This window comes from Thunnus maccoyii, chromosome 17 (assembly GCF_910596095.1).
Source record: "Thunnus maccoyii chromosome 17, fThuMac1.1, whole genome shotgun sequence".
Lineage (NCBI taxonomy): Eukaryota > Metazoa > Chordata > Actinopteri > Scombriformes > Scombridae > Thunnus > Thunnus maccoyii.
Genome location: NC_056549.1, coordinates 28,524,114 through 28,534,729, shown reverse-complemented (window position 1 = coordinate 28,534,729; position 10,616 = coordinate 28,524,114). Strand labels below are relative to the sequence as shown.

Below are 10,616 nucleotides of genomic sequence, written 5' to 3'. Positions count from 1 at the left end.
TCCTTCTTCTTCTTCAATGTCGCAGTCGTCTTTGACTTTGAAACATGGCTGCCGCTGTAAACACAGAGGCAGTATAGTCTGAAAGTGCGCTATGTGAACATTTCGGGCTTCATTATCCCATATTTTCCCAGAGGACTGCGGTTTATAGATTTGAGCGGACATGTCAGATAAGGAGGCCGGTAAAGGGAACGAGGGTTCCGGGGAGAAAGGCTACAGGACTCCCGGGCTGAGAGGCGCACAGACCACCACACTGTTCCGAGCTGTCAACCCTGAACTCTTCATCAAGCCTGTAAGACACACAACAGCCTGGTTATGTATTCATATATGAGGAAAACAGTCACATTTAAATTTAAAGTTTCTGCTTGTAAATTAGCAAAGCAGCTCATAAATCCACCGTGGAGTCTCATGTGTGACACAAATGTATCAAAATGTGTTTTATAACTGTCTTTAAATGATGAATACATTTTAAATGAATTTAGTTTTGGAACAGACCTTTATTTAAGTTTTAGCTATTCTATTTACTCGTGAGTCCTGTTGTAATGTTAACATTTTGGTGATAACTGTGAGGTAAAGACATCTGTCCTTAATGTAAAGATATGTAGACAGTGAGTCACAAAGCAGCACAGCAGACAGTAATGACGTTATTTATATCAGGTACATTTATACCATTTATAATGAAGACCTGGATATGAACCTTTATCATCTAGAAAGGAAAAGACTGAAACTGCCCCGTTGTTTAAGGGTAAAATTTCATTTTTGACCCAGTTACAAAATAATCTTAAAAGACAGGTGTTGTTTTAAGACACACTTGAAAAATTGTGAACATGTCCTTTAATTAGAAGTTCAGTCTCATAAAGATAAGGCAACTCTTTTGAGTAATAACATGTCCTGGAAGGTGACTCATGATTTAATGTTCCACTCACACAGAATGAACAGCAGCTGCTGCCGTCCCTGCTTTTGAGTCCGTATGTGTGAAGACTGTTCATCAGACTGACAGATGAATCCTCTTCACACCTGTCACTCTAACACAAAGCTGTCTTCTTTTTGCAGAATAAACCATTGATGGCGTTTGGACTGGTCACCATCACCTTGTGCGTGGGTTACCTGGGCTACATGCATGCGATGAAAGAAAACGACCAGCAGCTTTACGAGGCCGTCGACAGCGAAGGAGAGAGATACATGAGGAGGAAGACTTCCAAATGGGACTGATGGCAGAACGTTCTGTTAATGAGTGTGTGTGTGTGTGTGTGTGTGAAGATAAGAGTGAATTAAAACAAGGACACATGTTAAGTTTTCTCTAAAAGCTTCTATTTAACTGTCTCGTGGTTTTCTCTGGGCTCAAGAAGATACAAATTCTCGGCAGACAGATAAGTTTTAGTAGATCTTGTGCATCACCATGGACAGGATCAGAGCACAGACAGGTATATATAAAAAAAAAAAAAATCAGACAGCAGCCTGTTGTTTTGCGTTACCAGGTGTGATGCTGAAGTGGCTTTACCTTCAGTAGCATTAAAGGGCTCATCCACCGTTTTATATGATCTACTCCACCTCAAATCACCATGTGATGGTGCTAAAAATGAACCAAAGCATACTCAGCCATTATTTTATAATTATTCTAATATACTGACAAATTCAACTTGCAGAGACATAAAACTTCTTGAGTCGGTCCTCCATCACACTGAACATTCTGGCTCTTTTTATGGTTGTCATGGTTATTGTATTGTGATGATGCAGTGCAGATGGTCAGCTGATTAGACTGTGCTTCATTAACATCTTCCTGATTCAGCAGTTAGAGCAGGACAACACACACCTTTATCATTCTTACTGGCACAGAGAGTTTGGGACTAGTGCTGTAACAATTCATTGATTATTTTTTAAATTATTCATCAAGCAAAAATGTAAAACTTCTCAAATGGGAGAATTTGCTGCAGATTTATATGACTGTAAACTGAATGTGGATTTTGGACTGTTGGTTTATGAAAAAAATTAGTTACAGCCCTCATATGTGACCTCACATGATTCCCAGAGGTCTAATCAGATCAATCAAGAGTTAAGAGAGCTGTGTGGCAGTGCAGGGTCTAGCTAACGCATCTCCTCATCACATCTTAGCTCCTCCCAGTGAGGATGCCAGTGAGAGATGTGAGGATGGAGAAATTTTAATTCAGCAAATGAGACACACTCCAGCATCAAGTTTTGATTTTTAACTTGATGTACGTGTTTAGGGCTGCAGTTAACATTTCCATTATTCTTTAAATGAGTCATTTAGTCCATAAAAATGTTTAAAAATAGTGAAAAGTCACATCACATCTCCAAATGTCTTGTTTTCTCTAAAACAGATTGAGTTGACAATATAAAACAGAGTAAAGCAGAAAATCCTCACATTAGAAAAACTGTAAGCAAAGAATGTTTCATCAATAAATGACTGGAACAGTTAATTGATCATCGGGATAGATCATCAGATTTGTCTTCTGTTGATCAACTTGCAGAGAGCGCCACATTAGTCCAGCTTCAACATGTCCTCCATACTGTCTGCACTGCTGTTCACTGCTCATCTCCCACAACCTGACATGAAGGTTTGTCTTTAATGATCCAACATGTTTTAATGATGCAGTGGCACAGCTGAAATCAGCAGCTTCACCTCACAGAGTCCTAGAGTTTATGTTTTATTGAACAACATAAATAACTAAACAGTTAAATGTGATCTTCATCAGGCACAGATGTCAGCTCACATAGAATCTCCTGCTTGTATTCACAAGTCCATCACTTGGATTTTTCATCCTGTAGAGAGAAACAAAAGACATTGCTGTGTATTTGCAGGCAAACAGTAATTATAGTAATTTTTCATATATCACAACTGTTAGGATGAAGAAAATCTCATATCAATAATGTCAACAACTGCAGGAGGTTTTAAAGTTACAGTTTTCATGACACTGTCATCATTAACAACATCCTGTGAAGCCATTAAGTTAAAGAAGAGTCGGTTTCATTCAATTATGCATAGAATCATATTAAACGGATTTTTTATAATTATGAGATTGGGTAAATGAGTGTAGTGAGACAGGAAACAAAGGAAGAGGGAGGGCTGTGACATGCAACAAGGGTCCCCCAGCCAGGAATCAAACTGTGGACATTGTATATGCCTCAGCCATTACAACCATTAGATCACCAGGGCGTCCCAGTAAAGCTTTTTGAAATGGTACCTTGATGACATTAGCCAGCTCCTGCAGTGTTTGTTCATATCGGGCTTCCATACTCTTCAGGTTCTCAGGTTTGATGATCTGCTTTTGGATCCCAGGGCTTCCTGCTTCCACCACCATCTGCAGGAAGTTCTTCTCCTGCACCCCCAGCAGAAAGGTGAAGGCCAGACCTGCTTTCCCTGCTCTCGCAGTCCTACCGATCCTGAACAAAGACAGAGAATCCAGGATGTAGTCTCAGCCCACAACACAACCAGCTACACTCAACCAGATGCAAATGCTTCAGCATCTTATAAATCCTGATTCTGCTCACCTGTGAATGTACGTCCTGATGTATTGTGGCGCGTCATAATTCACAACACATTTGACTCCGTTGATGTCGATGCCTCTGGCAGCTGCGTCAGTGCTGATCAACCTTCACATGACATGACAGTTAAAGTTCTCATTCCTTTAAGCTCACACTGCATGAATACACACACACACTGCATTTGCTTCATTAGATCTATGATCATAATTATGAATATATCCATCTCCATCTAATATCTGCTCCTGCAAATGTAAATATATTTAGGAGAGATATTTATGCAAGCAATATTAGCACTCACTGTGACTCTACTGGCATGATTCTTAATCTTAGAAAACAGCAGCTGACAAAACAATCTCAATACAAGATCCATTTAGTAGTTGTTGTGGTGCTTTTGATTAAATCACAAGTATGAGATGTACTTAAAGACCCTGCAGACATGTTGAAAGGTGTATAAGAAATTGTCTGCTATGTTTTTAAACAAAAAGATTCAGTTAACTAGTTAAAAACTCTACTCTCCTTCTCCCTCATTGAAAAAATCCAGATTCTGTCAATATGCAACCATTTCAAAAGTTTTAATTTCTGGATGCAAGATGTCTCCTACTTCACTTCATTCTCAGTGTTTGTGCTCTGGAGGCTTCAAGTTTCCACATCACACATGTGTAAGTTGAATACTGGACCATGATTGGCGCCAAACTAGTTGTGGAGTCACAAATTCTGCAGGTATGTGAGGTGTTAAACTGAGATTTAAGGTGAGCAATGAAAACAAACTCTTACATCATCCTGCACAGAGACACATGTTTGGGCTGTGTTCAGAAAACATGAAATCTCCAGTTGAGGAAATTTAAACCGAAACGGTGCAATTTTCCATCTTCGACATTGATTTTATTTTAGGAAACACTTCCCACCACACACACACACACACACACACACACACACACACACACACACGGACTTACAGTTGGATCTTCCCCTGTTCAAACTCCTTCAGCGTCTTCTTCCTCTCACCAGGAGAGAGTCGGGAGGAGAACTCAGCAGCCTGAATTCCACCAAAGAGCTGCACCAGCAGGTAAAGTCTGAGAAAGAAGCAACAGTAGAACCGTGCTGATTGAGTCTACACAGTTACTGACAGTTGAAACTGTATGTAATGCATTTTTAACAGCGTTGCTTTCTCCAACCTGTGAGCAGTCTCTCTGGAGTTGGTGAAACAGAGGATGGGGCTGAGCTTCATGCGCAGGATGAAGTGGAGGATGAGAAGAGGCTTTTTGCTCAGTGTACAAGGCACATAATACTCCTAAAAAACACACAGGTGCAATTATTCACAAAGCGAAACAAGTCTGATAGATCTGAATCATCTCTGCACTTCCACGTGTGCCTCGGCTCTTTTCCTGAAGGTCAAAAGGTCACGTCTTACCGTCAGCCCTTGCGGGAAGTCGAAGCGGTCGTGTTTCTGGGCGACAGCGGCTGACGGTGTGGTGTTGTTGGAGCAGCTGTGGACGGAGCTGAAGAGCCTGGGCTGGTGGAGGCCCAGCTGCTGCAGCTTCTCTGGGTTCTGCGTGAGCGTGGCGGAAAACAGCAGCTTCTGCAGCGGCATCTGAGGAGGAGACAGACTGCAGAGGAGATAAATATATAGATAATATTAATACAACTTAAAGACATCATCTAACGTCATGTAACCAGGCCAAGGAAACCAGCTTCAAATCACATCTACTTATGGACTAATATAAAATAAACAACCACAAGAAAAATGTTTAGTGCCTGATGAAGATCTACAGCAACAGTGGATCGCTGCTACACTGCTGCCTCCGCCTCCCCAGCCTCCTCCTGCATTAGCATTCAGTTTGTGATGTTGAATGTTTCTTTTCAATGTGTTCATGTTCATCAAACATCATGTATCTCAGGCTCTGCCAGGGGGGTTTGTGAGCTCAGGGACAGTCTGTGTCAACCTGCTCAGATTTGTTCCAGAGCATCATATGAGCAGAGCCACAGCACTAAACTACAATGCATGTTGTTGCAATAGATGGTTAAAACCTTGATGTGAGTGTCCTGACTGAAATCATTTTCAAAATTCCTTGAAAGAACTAGACTCTAGCTCTGTGTGTGTGGAATCTGAGGCTCACCTGGCCGCTGTGACGTAAGCCGGCTCAGTCCTCCTGAAGATGGACATGTCCTCTGGTCCACTTCCTGATCTGTACACCGCCTTCACTACCTGACTGAGCCACGACTGGTGCATGCTGTCAATCATCCTGTCAGCCTCGTCAATAATCTGGGAGGGAAGCAAAGACGCACACAAATAACAAATGATTTCATTGTTGTTTTAAGGTATAATTGTTGAAGTTATATCTTTATATTGTTTTAGGTTTTAAGAACTCACAAGAAACCTGAGGTGATCCAGACATAAGCCTGAATTCTTGTTGATATGATCAACCAGTCGACCTGGAGTGGCCACAACAATGTCGGCTAAACTGCGTCTCATGCCCCCTCTGGAATAAACATTTTTTTAAAAAAAAGCCTTTGTTAGAGCAGCAGAAGGTGTTCTATTCTATGTGATGTCAAGCTTCACTTTTTGTTCTCACCTGTGTTCAGACAGTGAAGCCTGCTCTGCAGCAAAAGACCTCTGACCCGCCAGCATCACCACTTTCAGAGAGCTTCCCTCAGCATATGATGTGAACACTTTGCAAACCTGCACAGAAGAAGAAGAAGCTTTACATCACTGGATGAAAGACTTTGTGCAGGACAGGGTGAACTACAAATGTGTGTGTGATGAGATGCTCAATGTCTACGGCCAATCATACGCATTTGTTCTTTTCTTGCCTCGAGCTTGCAAACTGTCGGTCACATGTTTAGATAAGCATGTCGCAAATTACCATCAGGGGAGGAAATTTCACATCACTGCAATTTTTTAATTTAGTGTTGTATTTACTAAGATTCCAAATGTTAATTAAAGCAGCTGCAGTTCATCTGATTTGCATAAGGTGAAGCTAAATAAGATCTGACGCCGGGCTTCTGACATGTGTTGTGCATGTCTGGAAAGTAATGGAGTACATCAGAGAAAGGCTTGAGTTAAATATCCTGATGTGATGTTATGAGAGGCTGAGCAGCACAAAAGATGTTATTGTATTTGAATTCATTGCTTTCATTTGATACTGTTGATGGTGATGAGTGTGATGTGAACAACTGCTATCCTTCCTCTAACTTATCTATGTGAGTTGAGTTGACATATTTCTGTCTATGCTCTTATTTTCTTATTTTAAATGATTTTAAGTCTCTCCTTGAGGTGGATGTTGTTGTTCATTGTTAAGGTCTCCATCTCTGTTCTTCATATAAAATATATATATATATATATATATGCTATGATTCCACTTGGTTGTTTCTGGATAACTCCATGTTCCAAATAAAAATATTTAAAACAAAATCAACTGTGCAGATTGTTTGGAAAGGTTCTGACCTGCTGGGCGAGCTCTTTGGTCGGCAACACAGCCAAAGCCCGGACTTCACACACCACCCGCTCCATCAGCGCCTGCAGGTAGAGAACACCTTTATTCACTTCACCGTCTTCACATGCACTGAATAGTTCCTGTACATATTGTATGTATTTTGCTCAAATGTACTGAAAAGAGATGGCGGGCAGCTCACCTGTATGACAGGTATGACGAATGCGAGAGTCTTGCCGCTGCCTGTTGGAGCAGAAACACAAATATCTCTGGGCTTGTAGCCGCCTCGTCCAATCAGCAGCCCCTGCTGTGCGCTCTCCAAGACAGCTGGGATGACCTCTGCTTGCACTGTAAATAGAGGATGGTAACTATTAACAACTTTTACTATTTTTCAGGTGTATATTCACTAAAGCCAGCCAGTCTGAAGTTTGTCTTCACCTGGAAAGAAGTGCTGAATTCCGTTATGTTGTAGTTTCTTCACCAGCTGGGCAGACAGTCCTGTGATGTCAGCGATGGGGACCAGGTTTCCTTTAATGTCTCTGTGAATGACATCAGGCTGAGCCAGCCACTGAGGCAGGACTCTGTGCACCTGTCAACAAAAGAACACACACACTAACACTCTGTGGACGCTCGTTGTCTCCAGAGGAGGAATAGCAACCACACTGGTGACCCCTGACCTTTTCTTTGGCGCCATCAACAAATCACTATACCTTTTGGACGGGTTTGTTCTCAAATCCTCCCAGAACTGTGAATCCAGTTGGAGCAGAAGTCTTCTCTGTGGGTTCTTTTGGTGTGTTATCTTCTGTCTCTGCCTCTTCCTCTCCTCCTGCGTCTTCTTGTCCATCTCTTACAGTCACAGGAGTGTCTGGAAGAAATACCGACATGATGAATAACATAGTAGACTATGATTAAAATACATTTCAAAGTGCTGGCTCTCATTTAGTGTCTTTAGTCAACTGGTGATGCTGGCTGGTGTGTCTGCCTCAAGCTGCATTCAGGGCTAAATAATCTTAGATTTATCTTGTTAGAATATGTGTCAAATATCTTCATTTGTATATGATATGTATATTTATATGTAATTAGCTTGTTTTTCCTCTCATCTCTATAGTGCCTTTTACTGTCTTTCAGCTCATTGTTTTGGTTTTGCAGCCCACAACTTTACTGTTTTGGTTCAGTCTCACAGCTCTCATTAACCAGGTTTCCAGTAGCTTCATCATGGAGCATTTAGCAACTAAAGAGGCAGGTTTTTTTCTTTTTTTTTTTAAATGAATGGGTTTTTTTTTATTGGAGACAATATGACAATGTTGTGTTTTCTGCTTGTTCCACTGCCCCCAAGTGGCCAAAAAATTTATTCATACAGCTTTAAATGTTACTGAGGCAGAAATCCACTCAGTTGCCAGTAAAACCCTGCAATAAATCCAACTTCATGATGGTTATAATTTAAGAGAGGTGTTGATTCAACCGTCATTTTGGAGGCTGTAGTTAGTTTAGTCTAGTTTGCGGCTGGAAAACCAAAACAATGAGCTAACAGAGGCTAAAAAGAGCTGCGGGGAAGTGCTGAGTTGGTGATAATTCTCTGTCAGTTCATCACTATGAGAGACATCTTTCACATTAGTCATTAGTCATTTGACACACCCAAATAAAAAAATATCTATTTGTGCAGCTTTGTATTAAGCGGTGTGTGGTGTGTGGAAAAGTCTGTACTATGAAGATGTATTATAAATGACTACAAACACATCTTTGGCATTTCTGAACTACAAATTCTTGTTACTTATCAGCTGATACATGATGATACCAACCACGGTCTGACTCCATTCCCCCTAGCCGGACTCACACTCAACAAATACACACACACGCACATACGTTCAACTGAATCAATCACTGTTTTAATTGCTTATTAGTGCTTTACTTTATTTATGTATGTATACTATATATACATATGTATATATATGTATAAGGGAGGAGAAATACTTGCATGCATTCACCATGTGTATATGTTTGTCTATCCAATATGTGTATGGGCTCAGTAATAATATAATGTTTCTATCTTGGCTAACCCCCCTGAACCCCACTCCCATCGCCCTGCTCTCACACAGCACACACACATTATACTCCACACACAGACACACATCTGTGAATGTTAAACGCACACATTTATGTACTTCACCTGTTTTGTGCCCACTGTTATTCACAATAATAAAAAGAAAAGAAAAGTAATTGGCAACTATTTTGATTACTTTAATTTTTAAGCAAAAAGTCCAAAAATTCTCCAATGCTGCTTGTCTTTGTTTTAAATTGTTGTAAAGTGAATATCTTTGGGTTTTGGGCTGTTGGTTGAACAAAACAAGACATCTGATGTCATCACGTAAGACATGAGGAAACATAACAGACATTTTCTGACATTTATAGATAAAATGATTAATCAAAAACATAACTGGCATATTAACCAATAATGATGGAAACAATCGTTAGTGTCAGCCCTACATATGAATGTATGATCCAGCCTGGTGTCAACATGTGAGGGTATAGAAAAACAAGCACGCACCTGTCTGATCCTTCTTCTGTTTCTCATTTACACCTTTCTTCTTCTTCTTCTTTTTCTCCTGGACAGGCGCGTCATGGTTATCAGTGTCCGAAACACACAAAGTCACAGCTTCAGATTTCCTTTTTTTGTGTTGTTGGCTCTCTTCACCGATGTGCTTGTCAGCTTTTCTTTTCCTTTTGACATCTGGTTTTTCTGTGTGTTCTTCAGCCAGGTGTTGTCTCTGTTCCTCTGTCACAGTCTGTTTCTGCTTCTCTTTCGCCTTCTGCTGTAGTTTAGCCAGCAACGCCTGAGACCGAGACTCCTTGGAGATGCTCCCATCTTCCTCATCACCGAGGTATCTGTGAGTACAGAATGTAATACATGTTACAGATACTTCAGACAATCGCAGATCAGGAGATTGTGAGAATTATAAGGTTCTATCTTTTGGTCAAAAATGTTATTCACAGTGTATAGATCATCTGTGTGTGCGTGTTTGTGTGTTTATATATATCGGTATGTTTGTGGTGTGGCTAACCGTATGTTTCTGTGTGGAATATGTACAGGCTGTGAAAACAATAAAGACTCTATCTATCTAACACATTAAAATGAAGTGGGACTAAACTGCTTATTTTTTCATGAAAAACTATGCTTTAGCAGACAGAACCTCGTAATTCCAAGAAGAAAATGACTTCTCGGTATTAGAAAATTTAATCAGCAACATCTTTTCTAGAAAACCCCATCGAAAACGGAATAAGATACACACAAACAAACGAGCACAGAAATAAAGCCTACCTGTTCACAAGAAACAGAGACATTTCCACAGCAAGATGAAATGTATTCTTTCAGATATCCTGCATTAGGAAAACATTCACACTGAATATCAATTAGCCCCGTCCAGATTCAGGCAAATTGTCATGTAACAGATTTACGTAAAACAGGTTTGTTTGTCTAACTTTGTACTCTAAACACTTCTACTGAACTACAGAAGTCAACTCATGTGTTTTCCATACTGTGCTAGGCGCGGTTTGAAGGCGTCACTCAAACAGTCGCATTTCTTTCGTCACCAGTCGGGCGCGGCCATGTTAACTTGGTATTTAGATGCTAAAATTCAATAATATAATCTAAAGTAACTAAATATTGCTTTGTGAACCACTTATTTG

At 40.5% G+C, this 10,616-nt stretch overlaps 2 protein-coding genes across 2 annotated transcripts; one reads left to right on the top strand and one right to left on the bottom strand.

The window, feature by feature from the left end:
• smim8 (small integral membrane protein 8) lies at nt 1–1,290 on the top strand. Its single transcript, XM_042390310.1, has 2 exons — nt 1–289; nt 1,051–1,290. The coding sequence occupies exons 1-2, from the start codon at nt 161–163 to the stop codon at nt 1,207–1,209; spliced, it is 288 nt and encodes a 95-aa protein (XP_042246244.1). The 5' UTR covers nt 1–160; the 3' UTR covers nt 1,210–1,290.
• A 1,357-nt stretch (nt 1,291–2,647) lies between these two features.
• On the bottom strand, nt 2,648–10,496 carry ddx51 (DEAD (Asp-Glu-Ala-Asp) box polypeptide 51). Its single transcript, XM_042390309.1, has 15 exons — nt 10,249–10,496; nt 9,478–9,815; nt 7,643–7,797; nt 7,371–7,521; nt 7,135–7,280; nt 6,947–7,018; nt 6,075–6,181; nt 5,873–5,981; nt 5,619–5,764; nt 4,913–5,108; nt 4,677–4,792; nt 4,458–4,574; nt 3,508–3,609; nt 3,201–3,399; nt 2,648–2,778 (listed from the first exon to the last, which is right to left on the bottom strand). Exons 1-15 carry the CDS (start codon nt 10,269–10,271, stop codon nt 2,761–2,763), a joined length of 1,995 nt encoding a protein of 664 aa, XP_042246243.1. The 5' UTR covers nt 10,272–10,496; the 3' UTR covers nt 2,648–2,760.
• Nucleotides 10,497–10,616: the final 120 nt, after the last annotated feature.